This window comes from Labeo rohita, chromosome 19 (assembly GCF_022985175.1).
Source record: "Labeo rohita strain BAU-BD-2019 chromosome 19, IGBB_LRoh.1.0, whole genome shotgun sequence".
Taxonomy (NCBI): domain Eukaryota; kingdom Metazoa; phylum Chordata; class Actinopteri; order Cypriniformes; family Cyprinidae; genus Labeo; species Labeo rohita.
The window spans coordinates 6,073,795-6,092,699 of record NC_066887.1 but is presented as its reverse complement, the minus strand read 5'-3'; the positions used below and the strand labels follow the sequence as shown (position 1 = coordinate 6,092,699).

The 18,905-nt window shown below is 34.6% G+C and overlaps 1 protein-coding gene and 1 long non-coding RNA gene across 2 annotated transcripts; both read right to left on the bottom strand.

Moving 5' to 3' along the window:
* Nucleotides 1-4,576: 4,576 nt before the first annotated feature.
* LOC127181641 (uncharacterized) lies at nt 4,577-5,741 on the bottom strand. The gene is made up of 3 exons (XR_007829791.1): nt 5,242-5,741; nt 4,736-4,825; nt 4,577-4,637 (listed from the first exon to the last, which is right to left on the bottom strand). It is a non-coding gene; the product is annotated as an uncharacterized LOC127181641 (long non-coding RNA).
* A 7,697-nt stretch (nt 5,742-13,438) lies between these two features.
* polr3gla (RNA polymerase III subunit GL a) lies at nt 13,439-17,854 on the bottom strand. The gene is made up of 8 exons (XM_051136459.1): nt 17,657-17,854; nt 17,405-17,526; nt 17,143-17,272; nt 16,841-16,909; nt 15,228-15,284; nt 15,029-15,105; nt 14,666-14,791; nt 13,439-13,999 (listed from the first exon to the last, which is right to left on the bottom strand). The coding sequence occupies exons 2-8, from the start codon at nt 17,516-17,518 to the stop codon at nt 13,913-13,915; spliced, it is 660 nt and encodes a 219-aa protein (XP_050992416.1). The 5' UTR covers nt 17,519-17,526; nt 17,657-17,854; the 3' UTR covers nt 13,439-13,912.
* Between the last annotated feature and the right edge of the window lie 1,051 nt (nt 17,855-18,905).

Genomic DNA, 18,905 nt, shown 5'->3' with positions numbered 1-18,905 from the left:
TTTCTTCCCGTACACTGTAAAACATAAAAAACAATTTGTTGAGTCAGCTTAAAATAACTTGTTACCCTGCTGCCTTAAAATTTTAAGTTCAATCAACTAAAATAAGTTTAGTCAACTTGAAATGTTAAGTTGTACTAGGTAACAACTTAGATATTTGTGTTTACTAAACTTAACAGATGGGTAAGTAACCCAGCTGCCTTAACATTTTAAGTTGATTCAAATCAAATATTTAAGTTTAAGCGGGCATGGCCATTTGTAAATTGTATGGGTCTGACTTCATGTCTCATCCGAATCCACCTAATTTTAGCTGTACAAAACAGCTTGTTTTGCTGCTTGACATTGCAAACTGTCTTACCATATTATTTTTAATGCATCATCTTAATTTTGAACGCACTGCTTTGTAGTGCAAACAGTTAGACCATTTACTGCACATTTTATTTTCCCTATAACGGCTAATGAACCAGAAGTCTCACCCACAGGCAGCGATGGTAATAACGGCGTTATAAATAAATGCTGTTAAATTACTTTTTTCAGTAACAAGTAATCAAAGAATTACTGTGTCCACGTTACAACGCTGTTACCGTTACTGAGAATAAAATGCGGCGTCGGTGTGCATCGCATTGCGTTGTACTGCGTTCTTCTTCTGAGGTAAATTCTGGCTTATTCCTCTCACCACATCTTCTTCCAGAAACAAAAAGTAGCTGAGATGAACTTCATTAATGTTCACTTTTGTAAATATACGTTTAGACAGGAAAAACTAGAGCTTGCGTTGGTATCAGAGAATATTTGTTTTCGACGTGATTTACTTCATTTAAACGTAGACATTTTTCAAGTTTTCAAGCTTTCTATACATATATTTCTCATGTCTATTTACGTGTCTGTGAAGAGAGGTGACAGAGACTGAGATGGCAGAGAGCGCACCCTATTTATTTTCTTTACAAAAGCACATTGTTTTGTTGTTATTATGACTATACACAAATACTTGCAGTTTCAAATGATATAACGTCTCGGTTACGTATGTAACACTCATTGCCTGAAGAAGGGAACGGAGATGTCACGTTGATGACCGACAAATTGGGATCCCAATTTGTTGGTCACCGACGTGACTCGGAGTGACCGACTGATGGGGAACGTGATATTAAGCCCCTAAAAGGTATTTCTCACATTGTCCCACAGCAACTTTAAAATAGTGTAGATTAGTGTACAGTATTTTATTCATTTAACATATTTAATATTGGGGGCATCCAAGTTTTGACATATTTTAACTTTTATTTTAACCATAATTTAATTTTTGTATAATGACGCTGAACTGTATTAAGTGCCAGTCGCACCGCTCTTTTTGTTCCATTTACATCCATTCATACACAAACGAATGCGGTAGAGCTAAAAAGCAAACTCAATAGCTTAATTAACCCTTAAATGTATACCTTGGGTCTTTAGCAACCCGGGACGTCATTCACTACCATCTCCCTCCTTCATTTTTTAAAGTTAGATATCAACTTTCCTAGTATTCCTCAATCTATTCATTATAAACAATATAACAAGAAAAAAAAAATAAAAGAATGTCTGTTTTGATTATTTTTTTTATATAAAGTGTATAGGGTCGCTCAAGACCTGACGTGCGTATTAGTGTAACTACATTATTTAAAAAAAAAAATTCAAATATCTGATGAGTCAATGCATGCAATTGACCTTTATTCCTGTTTCATAGACAATAATGACGTGACGTTTCACTCATAATCACTGCAGACATAAAACAAATAAATACCGTCATCAAAAATGAACTGGTTTGAATGGCTGTACTGCAGAGCAGTTACTAAACATCATATATTTAAATTCTTTGTAAAATGAATAACTTTCATTTCTCCAAAAGAAAAAGTAACTTCTGTAATTAAAGATGTCATCAAATCACGAGTCTGTTTCAGCATTTCAACATCAAAAACAAGATACACTTCAATATTGTAATTGAACATAGGCTACAATCAGGCCCTATGTATTCCCCATACATAAATAAAATAACGTTGAATCACTGAAGAGTGATGAATGCAGCCAAGGAAAACATGAAGAATAGAAAAGAAAGTGGAAAATAACACAGGTAAGACAAATAAATTAATTCTTTCTTTTTAAAGTTATTTAGAAAAATTACTTTTTTTAGTTATTGCATTTAAGACTGTTATACATGCAGCACAAAAATAAAAGTGTAATAGCCAATCAAATGAGCTTGTGATCGAGTGACGTCACTTAGGGTACCCGCATGTATCCATGGCAACGCTGAGCTGCTGAGTGACAGCTAACGGTCTTACCGGTGATTTCCTCAGACACGGCCTTGAGTTTTCGCTTTTGTCCGCTCGAAAAGGCATTTATACTTTCATACTTGTAGACATTAGGTACCGTAACCACTGCGTATCTCGTAATACTTACATTTTATGAAAAGTTTACCTTTTAAAACATTTGCTGAGGCTGTCCGTCGTGGCTGCTGGCCGTTAACCTATATAAACACTTTCGAAGCTAACGTTAGCATGTAACGCTGAAACGATTAAACGTATACAATATTGACAGATATTCAACTTGAATATTGAATTTCCATATGGTAAAAACACACACTGAGACGCCCATATCCTAACAAACGGACATTGTGAACGTCCTATTTGGTCCGCTTTGTAACATTCGCTGTGTGTTAAGCGATCTGTGTGTGCTTTGAGTCAGTCAGTTTTTTTAAGCAAGTTTATATAATGCGTTTATATAATGACATTATTATTATTGTTAAATAATAAGGCATAAGTTTACAGTGATTGAAATTTCAAAACTACATGAACAAACAGCGATATGCTGGCGCTTTTGTGTGAAGTGCATTTTTGATAAACGCGCATAGAAAAGGAACAATGGCCTAAAAATCATAAGAGGTAGGCTATTACAGTTTTTCTCAGTCGCTTTGGTGCATTTCTCACAACACTATTTACATTTGCACAACAGTTAATGCATTTCTCAAAACAATTAGTACAAACTGCAAAACCTAGCTGATAACCTGCAAAAGCGTGTCACTTGCTCAAAATGGATAGCTCATTCCTCAAAAGCAAGTATTCATGTCAATGAAATGTCAGTGTCATCAAGATGAAAAGTCCTGACACCATTGTTTATGAACAAGATAGTCAAATGGCTTTGTCATGTTTTCATTATGACAGTTTACTCTGTAAATTTTTTCCAGTGCAAAAAAGTCAGATTTTGGTGACACTTCCCGAAAGTGCTCAAGACAGCACTATACTATTTGCACAGCCATTTGAAAACTACAGTAAAGTTAGACATTACTGTATTTAGTGAGGTATCTGAGTACAAGACACTGAATATGTATGTTTCACATTTTTACTGCATATGCTCTTTGCAGTTCTAATTTATTCAAAGCATTGTGCAAACGAATAAATACACCCTTATTTACAACAAACATAAACTCCCTTTGGGTAGAGCTGTGCACAACTGTAAACAATATTGCAGTACATATTGGAACTGAACCTACAACATACATAGGTCTGTAAATCATTCATGCACATTTGCAGAAATTGTTCAATTTAGAAGACATTTTTAGGAATAAAAAGATTTAAAATTTTTTATAAAATTTGCTTGACAGATTTTGACAACTAGTTCAACATTTTTGTATGTAATGACTCAAGCAATGAAATGAGGACTATTAGTTTTATATGGAATGACTATTCAGCATTCACAAGTTTAGTTAATTTTGACTGACATGACATAAGCAAATGATAATGTTATAAAACAGCAGAGAGTTGTATGAAAGCAATTGATGCATGTCCAAAAGCATTTGCAATTTGTTGGAAGGAATGAGAAACTGCTACTATGATGTGCACAAATGACTAAATGTTGTGGAGGTTGAAGTAAATGTTGTGCAAATGTAAATAGTGTTGTGAGAAATGCACCAAAGCGACTGAGAAAAACTGTAATCTGGAAATTCTACGCAGGTCGCATTCACGCAGATAATGAGTAGTCACTTGATTCAGTTTTATAGAATATTATGTCATTATGTGAAAATGAAGTCTTATAAACCATTGCTGATTTTAGTTCATTTATATTTTTTTAGGTTTCGAACATAAGGGTGGAATCAGACCTGGATGACACCCAACATCTGGAACACACGACAGACGACAGACGCACACACAAACCACAAAAAAGAAACATATTTTAACAAATAAAAAAAGTATTGTTAACGTACTATTGCTTGTGTGTTTATTCCTTGGGTAGTTCAATTTTGTCTGATCTGCTTAATGACATGTTTACATATGTAAAAATGACCTGTAGCAAACGTTCGCTATTGGTCCCCACAATGTTTCATGAACGTCCCGCGAACGTCCGTGGTACATCCTGCGAACAACCCCGTTTCGTCCTCCAGACGTTCCGCGAACGAACTCGCAACATCCTCATGACGTCTAAAGAACCCTACACGATGACGTCCAGGGTCAACGTTCGCAGATGCCAATTAGGGGACATTGTGGCGACCTTTTTTTGTTAGCTGGGTTTGCAAAGATTCATAAAAAAAAAAAAAAAACAACTACTCACTCTGTAGGTGAAGCTGGATCACAAATGATTCGTGCAAGCAAGCCCATTTAGGTAGATCCGGGGTGCATTCCCTTCAAAAACAAGCATAATTCACTGCATCTTCAGCGGCTCAAATGTCTGAAGTAAATGGCGACTGCTATGATCATTATTACATCCAGCAACAAAATACCTCAGTCTTGTGAGGTGTGACACATTCTTGTCTTCCCCTGCTCCGGCATTGAAACAATGGCGGACTGTTTACACCTCACCCAGGGCGGTTCTAAGGTAAAACACCAGTGTCAATCACCTATCATGGGAGCAGCCTGAGAATAGTTTGATTTGAAAAAGTTATTTATAGGGATTAAAAAAAAAAAAAAAAAAAAAAAAAGCTTGATGATTTTTATAATTATAGGGTGGAGGTGTCCACACACTGCCAACACACATTTATGTTCAAACAACATGTAAAAGTGAATTTTGCATCCGATGAGCCCTTTAGAGTTGCAAGCAAGTAATAAAAAAGGCAATACTGGCAAAGCACTGACTGTTTATTGCTTTACTTCTGTTTCATCAACTGGATTGTTTATTGCAGTAACAAGAACATTGTGTCATTGAATAGAATTAATATCAGATCCCGAGTGAGGAGGAAGTGAGAGCTGTTAACTACGCAAACAGAGGAAGCACACTGCAGTACTTCACCTTCTCTCCGAGCACAATAGAGAGGCTGATCCTGGATCTGAGGAAGCAGGAAAAGGGTGGCGCTGACTCAGCTCTCCCACGGGAGTCAGGAGTTATAGTTACTTTCTGAGAATCAGCAAATAAATACAGATAAGCGATGGGTGTACAAAAACATACAAGTTTAGTGGTTTGGTGGAGTCCTTGGAATGTAGGTTTACTTGTTTCTGGTAAAGGTAGAGTCGATTCAGCCACTTACTGGTGTAATGAAATGATGCAGCACATGACTAACATGAGTCAAACCTGTGACACACAATAGTGTCTTTAAATACCCTTGTGAAAAAGAAGTGCACTTAATTGTATTGAATGTGCACTTGTAGTGTACTTCAGCTCATGCAATTAAATGTCTAAAAACATTAGGGTATATTCTTTTAAAGTATATTCTTTCCATAACAAATCCTAGAGTAGATGTAATTATACATTAGTGAGATTTGTTTAAATTCCAAATCTACTTATTTTCTACATACTTGTGTTATGTATCAGAATGCAAACTCATAATTCAACACATTTGCATTTTCATTTTTACCCATACAGCACACATTAACACGAACTGTGTTGTTCTGCAGTCAGAGTTAAACTGTTTTGTCTATTAGAAACTACCTAAATAAAATCTGCAAGCCTTACTCTTTACAGGGTAAGACTCAGGCCAGATGTAGCGACAGGCCATGAGACCGGACAACGATCTGTACTCATCTGTTCTAATCTCGTCACTTGCCTTAAAGTACATTTAAAGTATATTAAAGTACATTAAAGTTTAATCTGAACACAAACCTGCAGGCATTCACCCTGCTGTGTTCACCGTACCTCACGTGGTTTCCTGGTTTCCCAGGCCTTTCTCTTTCTCACCACAGCAGAATCCTCTTTCTAACAGGATTGACGCAGCACAGATGATGGTCTAAATCTGCTCGTCCTGACTTCATTTTGGCATTCTGCTCTGAAGCTGACTTGTACATGTAATACCTTGAAGGTTACCAGAAGTGGCCTTGGGGTGTGTCAGGTGATGACAAGACTGACAAAGTAAACATTTGAGCGACTAATCGTTTCTCCTCACTTCCCACACAAATGACTGCTGTACTCTAGTGTACATCAAACAAAATAAAGCAAGGTATAAGAAAATAAAATCTGACTACATCAAATAGACTACAGTGCATTTGTGCTCATTTAGAAAAATAAAATACACTTACACTTTTAAAAAGAGTACTTATTAAAAAAAAAAAAAAAAAAAAGAATATATTTTGTTTTCAGACACTTTATTGCATGGTAATTGCAATTAAATGCATTGTAGTTTAAATTTATATTAAATGGAATTAGCTGAATTTTTTGATTCACTTAAGGACCTAAGTACATCTTTATATGTCATTTCTAGCGCTGTCAAATCAATTAATCACAATTAATCACATCCAAAATAAAAGTTTGTTTACATAACGTGTGTGCGTGTACTGTGTATATTTATATTTATATATAAATATAAACACATACATGTATATATTTAAACGTATATATTTAAGAATATATAAGATGCAGAATTAATCAAAGCATGATGATTCAAAATGTACTTTAAAGTAAAATATTAATGTCTGCATGTACAGTGGGTACGGAAAGTATTCAGACCCCCTTAAATGTTTCACTCTTTGTTATATTGCAGCCATTTGCTAAACTCATTTAAGTTCATTTTTTTTCCTCATTAATGTACACACAGCACCCCATATTGACAGAAAAACACAGAATTGTTGACATTTTTGCAGATTTATTAAAAAAGAAAAACTGAAATATCACATGGTCCTAAGTATTCAGACCCTTTGCTCAGTATTTAGTAGAAGCACCCTTTTGATCTAATACAGCCATGAGTCTTTTTGGGAAAGATGCAACAAGTTTTTCACACCTGGATTTGGGGATCCTCTGCCATTCCTCCTTGCAGATCCTCTCCAGTTCTGTCAGGTTGGATGGTAAACGTTGGTGGACAGCCATTTTTAGGTCTCTCCAGAGATGCTCAATTGGGTTTAAGTCAGGGCTCCGGCTGGGCCATTCAAGAACAGTCACAGAGTTGTTGTGAAGCCACTCCTTCGTTATTTTAGCTGTGTGCTTAGGTTCATTGTCTTGTTGGAAGGTAAACCTTCGGCCCAGTCTGAGGTCCTGAGCACTCTGGAGAAAGTTTTAGTCCAGGATATCCCTGTACTTGGCCGCATTCATCTTTCCCTCGATTGCAACCAGTTGTCCTGTCCCTGCAGCTGAAAAACACCCCCACAGCATGATGCTGCCACCACCATGCTTACTGTTGGGACTGTATTGGACAGGTGATGAGCAGTGCCTGGTTTTCTCCACACATACCGCTTAGAATTAAGGCCAAAAAGCTCTATCTTGGTCTCATCAAACCAGAGAATCTTATTTCTCACCATCTTGGAGTCCTTCAGGTGTTTTTTAGCAAACTCCATGTGAAGAGGCTTCCATCGGGGCACTCTGCCATAAATCCCCGACTGGTGGAGGGCTGCAGTGATGGTTGACTTTCTACAACTTTCTCCCATCTCCCGACTGCATCTCTGGAGCTCAGCCACAGTGATCTTTGGGTTCTTCTTTACCTCTCTCACCAAGGCTCTTCTCCCCCGATAGCTCAGTTTGGCCGGACGGCCAGCTCTAGGAAGTGTTCTGGTCGTCCCGAACGTCTTCCATTTAAGGATTTTGGAGGCCACTGTGCTCTTAGGAACCTTAACTGCAGCAGAAATTTTTTGTAACCTTGGCCAGATCTGTGCCTTGCCACAATTCTGTCTCCGAGCTCTTCAGGCAGTTCCTTTGACCTCATGATTCTCATTTGCTCTGACATGCACTGTGAGCTGTAAGGTCTTATATAGACAGGTGTGTGGCTTTCCTAATCAAGTCCAGTCAGTATAATCAAACACAGTTGGACTCAAATGAAGGTGTAGAACCATCTCAAGGATGATCAGAAGAAATGGACAGTACCTGAGTTAAATATATGAGTGTCACAGCAAAGGGTCTGAATACTTAGGACCATGCGATATTTCAGTTTTTCTTTTTTAATAAATCTGCAAAAATGTCAACAATTCTGTGTTTTTCTGTCAATATGGGGTGCTGTGTGTACATTCATGAGGAAAAAAATGAACTTAAATGATTTTAGCAAATGGCTGCAATATAACAAAGAGTGAAAAATTTAAGGGGGTCTGAATACTTTCCGTACCCACTGTATGTATGTGTATTAATATATACATATAAATAAACACAGCACACACATATATGTTATCTAAACACAAACTTTCATTTCAGATGCGATTAATCAAAATTAATTAATCTGACAGCACTAAATACTTCTCGTCTTTGAAATATGGTTAAAACTTACTGCCGAATGTACTGACAAGCATTTATAATAAATTAAAATATACTTCAGTGCCATTTCTATTTCAATTTGTATGTTATTCATTTAAATATATTTGTAATTATACATTTGTAATGATGAAGTTGCAATTAACAACATTTAAAATATGCAGAATTATTCAAAGCACTTTAAAGTAAAACTATTAATTTGACATGATTACAAAATGCATTTTGTGTACTTAGGTGTATTACGAAACTCTCTTGATGTACTTAAGTGGCCTTTTATTTGATTAATATTATATTATCTGCAAGTACAGTTTTTTTAAATATACTTTTAAGAGTTGAAGTACACTACAAGTGCACAATACAATTAAGTGCATTTCTTTTTTACAAGGTATGTGAAAAAGAATCATAAATAGAATATTTGTGATTCTATTTCTATGTGAAATAGAATTTAGCCTATTATATTTTGTGCCTTTGTTGTAAAATTGTTTGTATGTTTGATTTTAAGGATATTTTAATTTGCACTTGGTAAAAAATGTTGGTATGTTGAGTCGCCAGAGTTTCATTTTATGCAAATGAGAAGCAACGTGATCTGCCAGGAACCAATGAGAAAGCAGACAGTATCTCGCCAAAACAATTCCTTCAATTATACACCTATAATAACAAAGGATAGTTACATAATGGTGTTACAGTACTGCCCTGGGAACTTGATGGCCAAGTTTTTGATGGCAACCTGTCATGTTGAAATGAGTAATGCTGACACTGTATGTCCATAAAGGGAACTGGGAGGTTAAGAAGGGGAGATAACAAAACAAATATGCGTGAGCTGTTACCTTTAGCATAAGCATTCAGCTTAACATTGACCTAGTTTACTTCAGTTTTATTTGCATCCTACTTGTCATTTTTGACATTCAGAGCACTTGGTTTTTGTACCAAACAAATACCAGTCAACACCAGTTCAGTTGAGCTCAGATAAGTGAGATGTACACAGCCAAAGTGACGTGGTCAAATGTGAAACGCATAGACTACGTTTTGTGGGTGTACACTGTGTTCTCTCAGTCTCACCACAAAAGTACGCTGAGTACACAGAAAGTCCTCTGCGTTGGAGGAAGTTACTCAGATGCACGTACATGTTCACACATGTTGTCAACAGCCAGTTTCACCTGTTTACGTAATCAGATAGCCAAGAAACATAATTTATTATTATGAGTCTTAAACACTACAATTCTTACTTGTCAAAGCCGCCTGCAGTACGTGTGCCTATGAAATGCCACGCGAGGCATACCAAGACTCGATATTTTTGGAATCCTCCACATTAAGCTTGCTGACAGGATGAATGGTTGTGAAATATATGGGTGCTGTTAGGAGCTATAAATTCACAGATCCCTGCTTCACACTGAAACGAGAGCCTTTTACAGTACAGGCAACAGACAGTTTGGTCCTGCAGTCATTTGCAGACTTTATCAACTATGATTTGGGCCTTAAAAATGAGTCAGACACACAGCTTTCATTACGCAAAAAGATAAAAGTAACATATTCAGTTGTATATTTAATTAAAGCATAAAATGGCTAACCGTATGATGGAATATTTTATGACAAAGTCTTTATGTAGTAGTTTTAACATGAAAAGCAACCAGTCAGATGCAAAGCTTAATGTCATGTTTGAAATGCAAAGGCATCTAACCTGTTGTACACAATCTACTACATTTCTTCTGTTGTCTGACTAATAATTCATACTTAATTAGTAAAGTGCATTAAGTATAACTATAAAAATGTCCTCCCTCTGGTCATGGTTCATGTGCCTTTTTGCAATGATTTTTTTTTTTTTTTTTTTTTTTTTTTTTTTTTTTTTTTTACGGATTTTACAAAGTAAATGTAGGAATAACTTTAATGTTTTAATTAGTATTTAAAATTTTGATAATTAATATTTTAATTTTTGATCATTTTTAAAGCTTTGATCATAAAATTAAGCATTTAAATGTCTTCCTAAGATATGTTATTGGGAGATATAGAGTGACATCTGGTATTTATATGCATTTGATGTAAGAAGCCTACGATACTGTTATAAGATCACACTGATTTACATTACAAGACATCAAAATTTCATATTTTTGGCCATATAAATATCAGTATGTACACCAAAATGCATATTTTAACTCTGTTTGGGCCTCTGGAGTATGAGCTCTATAGATAATAATATAATATAATATAATATAATACAATACAATGCAATATAATAATGTATTGTCACATACTTTTTGAGTCATAAAAGCCTAATGTATCAGATATGATACCCACACATATGCAAACTTTTTCATAGATTTTTTTGTAAATATTTTGCCCAAATGTTCCAAAAAATTTTCATTTAAATATATACATTTTATTTTATTTTATTTTATTTTATTTTATTTTATTTTGTCACTCTTTACAGGGTTATGGGGCTTTTGGGGTATTCATGTTCAATAGAAAAATTAAAAAATTAAAAAAAAAAAAAAAAACATGAATCCCCTATATTGCATTTTGTTATGTTAAATGTGCATATATCACCTTCAGGACTGCATGCATTTAACTTTGCTATAAGCATTGCTCCACATCTGTTTATTCAACACAGTCACATGCTGGTGCAAAGGCATTCAGTAAATAAACTAGATCTCCCACGTTTCTTCTGTGGTGTTCTCAGTTATGTCTCAGTTGTACTATTGGTCACCACATAGTTGCGGAAGGGGGGGTGGGGGGGTGGGGGGGGGATGAGCACCTCAGGTGACACGTCTAAGTTTGCTTCAGTTTGTTGACTTACATTTCCCACCCCTGTCCTTCATGGTGTGTGACATACGTTGAATAACATGTTTTTCTCAAGCCCTGATGGAAAATGCAGCATGCATATTTTGTAGCACTGTAGGTGTGTGTATATACAACTGCATGTAGGGACCAATGTACGTGATGCAGTGCATGCACAGCCTGTAAGAGCTAAAGGTCCAGTTCACCATGAAATGGATACATTTAAGGAGTCAGAGGTTTCTAATAAATGCATGCTCCTCAGTTTTTATGATTTAACACTTTGTCGAAACCTCAAAGACTATCATTGTACATACAGTTGAGGTCAAAAATCCCCCTACATCCCCCTCTCAGAATCTGCAAAATGTTAATTACTTTACCAAAATAAGACGGATCATACAAAATGCATGTTATTGTTTATTTAGCACTGACCTGAATAAGATATTTCACATGAAAGATGTTTACATATAGTCCACAAGAGAAAATAATAGTTGAATTTATAAAAATGACCCCCCTTCAAAAGTTCACATATGCTTAATTCCTAATACTGTGTATATACAGCTGTGTTTTTTTGTATAATGATTTCATGAGTCTCTCGTTTGTCCTGAACAGTTAAACTGCCTTCTGTTCTTCAGAAAAATCCATCAGGTCCCACAAATTCTTTGGTTTTCCAGCATTTTTGTGTATTTGAACCCTTTCCAACAATGGCTGTATGATTTTGAGATCCATCTTTTCACATCGAGGACAACTGAGAGACTCATATGTGACTATTACAGAAGGTTCAAACACTCACTGTTGCTCCAGAAGAAAACACAATATATTTAGAGCTAGGGAGTGAAAACTTTTGAAACACAATGAACGTGAACATTTTTCTTATTTTTGAACTTGTTTTCTGTTGTCTTCTGAGAATCATGTAAGTATATTCAGTACTAAAAGAAAAAAACAAAAAACAACAACAAAAAAAAAACATGATATTTAGGCAAAATAAGAACAATATACGCATCTTCATTCTGTTCAAAAGTTTTCACACCCTGGTTCTTAATGCATCGTTTTTTCTTCTGAAGCATCAGTCAGACAGTCATTGTTGGGAAGGGTTCAAATACACAAAAATGCGGGAAAAACAAATAATTTGTGGGACCTGAAGGATTTTTCTCAAGAACACCGGGCTGTGGATCATTTAGGTAACAACACAGTATATATATAGTGTATATCTTATATACCCATTTGTTTTGGTAAAATAATTAACATTTTGCAGATTTTGAAAAGGGGGTGTAAACTTTTGACCTCAACTGTATATTTCAGTATTTTTTCTTCTTTATGGCATGACAAGTGTTAGTTACATAGATTTATATAAATGCATCTTATTTTTATTATTATTCCATTCCTTTGTAGCTATTTTTTATTTTTACTGTATATTTTCCTTTTCTTGTTATTCTTATCATTCTTACACTATGCTTCTATAATGCTTTGGCAGAATCGCATGTGAACACAGCCAGTAAAGTACTTTAAATTTAAATGATTTAAGTTTAATGTTAGAGGCAGCAGACGTTTTTCAGTAGCCTAAGTTTAGTTCGCATAACTTGTAGCATAACTTGTAACCGTTGCTGCAGAAACAACATAAATCTGACACTGAGGAATGATGCAGTAAAATATGAATCACTGTACTAAACACACCCTACAGCATGCATTCCAAAGGAATAAAAAATATATATTGGATAAAATAAAATAGATGTAAAACGTAACATATACTCTCTTGTAAAGTCCAGCACACGCCGTTGTGAAATGAAAGTCCTAAGGTTGTTATTTTGATATTGCTTTGTGAAATCTTACCTGCACTGTAAAACACTGGTTCATAATCTTCATAATCAGATGACTTATTGTAAGAGCTCATGATATTTAGTTCATCCACTGAAGAGAAATATCGCCACCTGCCGGCTGCCTGATGATCCATAAGAAAAAAAATCTACAATGTCGTAATTTACTCATACAATCATTACAAACGAATGAATTTCATTCTGTTGTGGAACAAAGCATCATATGAGTTCACATGCTGCCTAAAAATCTAATTTTGTACCATTACTTTATTTTTTCCTATTATTAATTATTTATTCACGCACTCAAACCACTCCGACATGTAAAACAGCACTCTTACACAGATGTAATTCACAATTCAAGGCATTATCAGGTGTAAACATGAGATGCATTATATAAATACAGGCAAACGGTCTGTAGTGTCCTCTCCTGTCTGACAAAAAGGAATGATGGCTTCTGTGCAGAGCTTTCCAATTACAATAATAAAACTGAAATTAAAAGCAGACTTTCTCTTGGTAACATTCCAGCACTGTTGGAATAGCAGCAGCAGTGTCTGTGTCGATCACGATCAGCATCTTAGTAGCAGCACTGACTCTCTGGATCTTAATAACATTAAGTCAGTCACAATCAGATTCAGTGTCAAGATAGCACATTCTTCATCTCACTCATAGAAATATTCATCCCCCAATGGGAACTTTAAATAAAATGCCTGTTAAATGCATTAGTAGACAGCTTCGTCCATATTGTCATCGCTATCTGCTCCGAAGTCCTCTCCGTTGTCAAAGTAGGACATGATGTAGTCTGTCTCCTGAAACACAGCACACACATTCTAGTGATAAAAATGCTTGAATATTTAAAGAGCAGAAAAATGACATTTTCGGCCACCCTACACTCTCATTTTAAACCATATTACTTTATTTGCTCTGTTGGACACATAAGAAGATATTCTGCAATATGGCTAAAATAGAATAGAAAGATAGAAAAAAATGTATCATATATGACTCTGCACCACAAAGCCAGTCTTAACGGTAAATGTTTTAAAAATGAAATGTATGCATCATCTGAAAGCAGAATAAATACGTTTTATATTAATGTGTGGTTTGTTATGGATAGGACAATATTTGACCAAGATACATCTATTTAAAAAAATCTGGAATCTGAGGGTGCAAAAAAATCTAAATATTGAGAAAATCACCTTTAAAGTTGTCCAAATGAAGTTCTTAGCAATGCATATTACTAATCAAAAATTAAATAAAAAAAAAACAAAACCAAATATCCTCATGGAACATGATCTTTACTTAATATCCTAATGATTTTTGGCATAAAAGAAAAATTGATAATTTTTACCCATACAATGTATTGTTGGCTATTGCTACAAATATACCCACAATACTCACGACTGGCTTTGTGGTCCAGGGTCACATATATACACAATAACACCACAAAATGTGTTAAATTATGATGATATTCTTACATCTTCAAGCTCCTCTTCGTCATAGTCTTCCTCCACTTCTGGCTCCTCTTCCTCATCTTTCTGTTTCTTCTTCTCTTCATCCTCCTCTTCCTCAGAATGCTGCTCTTGTTCTTTTTTTTCTAGTGTCTAAATGTGCACAATATTAACATTGCATACATGGATTACACATTAGCATTAGGAGAAGGCAGAAAAGCAAATGTATAATTTGTTTCAGTCTGTTAATTTGAGTTTTATGCAAAGACTTTCTGTTAGCGTATCCTTAATCTGCTTTTTGATACTTTTTCTGATTTATTTGAATGTCAGATGGTTACAACATCTAATGCACGGTTAGTGCAACATAACATGTTTTCTGTAAACTTTTACCTCTAGTTTTTGGAGAACTTCTTCTTTTCCAGCAGCTACTTTTGGTTTTCGTTTGAGTTGTGACTTGGCACCTATGACTTAAAAAGAAGCAAAAGTATTGAAAAACATTTTCAATCCTATTAAAACATTATCGTTACTATCAATACTGTGAACCTATACATATTAGTAATGATAATAATAATACAAGAGTTTATCTCACCTGTTTTCCGGGGTTTCCGTACTTTAATGCAAAGCTCTTTTGGCATTCGGCTCCAGTCTGGAATGAATTTGAATATTTTTAGAGAGAACTGACTTTTAAATACATTTGACTATAAAACAAGTCAGATGTAGATTAAAATCCTCTTTTCAAATTTTGATTAAATGATAAAAAGACTCTCCAGTGGTACATCTATCAGATCTTCTGACTAATTCATTTCCATTCATGATTATGAAATACTTTAAGAAACTGAATTTAACAGAGGATTTTCACTTGTACACCACGTTCAAATGTTTTATTATTGTTTTTGACTCTCATATGCTCATTTATTTAATTAAACTGTATTGTAAAAACAATTATATTGTCAAATATTAATACAGGTTACAATAATTGTTTTCTGTTTTAATATTTTCAGTTGACTGAATGTTTTTAAATTCAGTTTATGTACATTCGTAATGTAATACATCATTTTTTTTATTGCAGGCATTATACCCTAGTTCAAATAGGTACTGTCATTTTTGGTCAATTTAATGTGCCCTTGCTTTATTAATAAAAGTATTAATTTCTTACTGATCCCAAACCTTTGTAATGTGTGTCAGATACACTACCAGTCAAATATTTTTGGGCAGTAAGATTTTTAATGTTTTAAAGTCTCTTCTGCTCACCAAGCCTGCATTTATTTGATCCAAAGTACAGCAAAACACTGTACAATTTTGACATATTTTTACTATAACTGTTTTCTATTTGAATATATTTTAAAATGTAATTTATTCCTGTGAATTCAAAGCTGTATTTTCAGCATCATTACTCCAGTCACATGATCCTTCAGAAATTATTCTAATATTTTGATTTGCAGCTCAAAAACAATTATTATTATTATGTTAAAAACAGCTAAGTAATTTTTTTCAGGTTTCTTTGGTGAATAAAAAGGTCAGAAGAACAGCATTTATCTGGAATATAAATCTTTTATAGCATTATAAATGTTTTTATCAGCACTTTTGATTAATTTAAAGCATCCTTGCTAAATAAAAGTATTAATTTCTATAATTTTAAAAATCATACTGACTCCAAACTTTTGAATGGTATAGTGTATAATGTTACAACAGCTTATTTATTTCAGATAAATACTGAGCTTTGGATCTTTCTATTATTTAAAGAATCCTGAAAAATGGTACACAGCTGTTTTAAATATTGATACTACTACTACTACTACTACTACTAAATGTTTGTAGAACAGCAAATCAGCATATTAGAATGATTTCTGAAAGATCATGTAACACTGAAGACTGGAGTAATGTAAATTCAATTTTGATCACAGAAATAAATTACATTTTAAAATATATTCAACTAAAAAACAGTTATTTTAAATAGTAAAAATATTTCACAATATTACTGTGTTTGCGGTATTTGGATCAAATAAATGCAAGCTTGGTGAGCAGAAGAGACTTCTTTAAAAAAACATTACAAATCTTACTGTTCAAAAACTTTTGATTGGCAGTATACCAATCATTGAAATTAATACATTTAAACAAATATACATTTTAGTGCACAGAAAGCATTGATCTGCAAACGGCTGATTTCAGGTTTCCAGTGCTTTATCATCTGTAGTGTCTCACCTGGACTCCATTCAATGCAGTTGTTCTTTGGCTCCCCGTTTTGATATTTATCAGAGTAGCGTGCCACATCTAAAAAAAAGAGAAAACAATAAAGAGAACCATTTAAATCTGATCTTCAACCATTCATGCTTAATGGGTCGTTGTCTTCGAATATGTCAGTGACTTCCCACAGTTCAAATGCAAATCCAAAGACTGCAGGACCTCGTTCTCCAAGTCATGCTGGATGTTTATCCTTTGTGCTCAGAATTGGCCACTCTTAATACACCAATGTATCGCCCACACCTTGTCTCGACCCGTCTTACCTGTCTTTGTTCTGGCTGCTTTAATGTGAAACGGCAGGTTCTTGCTGGAGGCTCTCAGCTCCTGCTTAAGAGCGAGCATATATTCCACCTCTTCTCCCGTATGCAGAGGTACTGGCCTAAACTGCATAGGCTGAATGAAAAAATATATAAATACATTTTCACAAACCAATAATAACACATTTATAGCACAATGCATGTGTAATAACAACCATTAATGTTATATAACAATGTTAAATACACTCAGATGTCATTAAACACTTACAGGAAAAAGAGGAGAAGGTGTTTGTGCAGATGTGGGTAAAGAATCACCCCTCCCAAATCCCAGCGCATCCACATTGAAGGTAAACTGGCTTCTTCCACGACCTCTGCCTGCCATGACTTTATCTATACAATCAACACATGTTAGTCAGTATATAACTAGCCATTAGCTTTAAAGAACATGATGAAACCGGCAAGATCCACAAAGCTGACTTTATTTTAAGCAGTAAATTAGATTAATCCATAAACAGCTTACCTCAAAACGCGTCTCAGGTTCAGTGGATCAAATTCATGGAGTTGTCCTTCCAAAACAGCCTCGTATGACCCCAGTATGCGCACAGATCACCAGCTGCCTGCTGAATGTAAGGCCATGTGTAAGGCACAGTCAGTACTTGAACACGTGGTAGTTGTGTTTACATCCGGCACATGTACACGTGTGGTCCGTCTCAGTTTACAGTCCAGCCAGAAAGACTCCTCGCTAGGAAGTTCCTAGCATTACAAATTGATTACATTGCTATTACAACTGTTATTAAGAGGATATTATAATATAATTATTGATGCTGTCAACTATTTTATTATTATTATTATTATTATTATTATTATTATTATTATTATTTTGAATGCCACATATAAAATTTCCTTACCTGAGAGATATCACTGAAATAGATGTCGTGAAAAATCACGTAAATTCACGACTTTCGCTTTGTTCCAGTTGCGCGTCATTGGTGGGCGGGGTTTGTATATGGGGCGTGGTCTAATTACGTAGTCGAAAGTTAGAAGATGGTAAATATTTATTATAACAGTCTACAGAAAATGAAAATTTGTATTGTAAGGAACAACACATTATACAATTGCTTATTCTGTTAGGAAAATACCATATACAGAAGAAAAGGTAGTCTTAATGTAGACCACATTTTTCCCATTTTATTAATGACTTTACATTTTATGTAAATCTTTTGGATCAATCAAAAAACAAACAAAAAAAAAAAAGCACTGAAAACATGTAATGCTCCGAAATCATTGAATTTTATGTAATTTTTTCTTTCTTTCTTTCTTTTCTTCCTTTCTCTGGCAGCTATTGTAATTTGACATGAATATGTAATACCTTATGTTCTCATGGCATTGGAATAATAAAGCATTGAAAATATATATATATATATATATATATATATTATAACAGTCTTACTGCCCAAGACATATAAATATACAATGCTGAATATCAAATGACATTAATAATACATAAATAATAATTATCCCATTTTAAAGGTGGTGTGACCAGGGATCATTTTACCGTACTAAACATTGGTCAGGATGAGATTATCGAGCGCCCTCTGGAGGACAAGAACCATGTGGCACTTTGGAATTCACACTTAAAAGATTAGATACCAAGAGGTCTTCTTGTCTTGTCTTGCCTTCTTTTTTAGCTTGGTTAACTTTAAGTTCCGCTGTAATATTACCATTTCCAGACAAATGGCAATGTGGGCCTTCCCTGATTTATCAAAATC

Coding starts and splice junctions, on each gene's coding strand:
- polr3gla (XM_051136459.1), bottom strand. CDS start 17,518: ATGGCAGGCAGAGGTCGTGGAAGAAGCCAGTTTACCTTCAATGTGGAT. Junction 16,910..17,142: donor AGCAGCCAGAACAAAGACAG/GTAAGACGGGTC, acceptor TCTTTTTTTTAG/ATGTGGCACGCTACTCTGAT. Junction 15,106..15,227: donor ACGGAAACCCCGGAAAACAG/GTGAGATAAACT, acceptor CTTCTTTTTAAG/TCATAGGTGCCAAGTCACAA.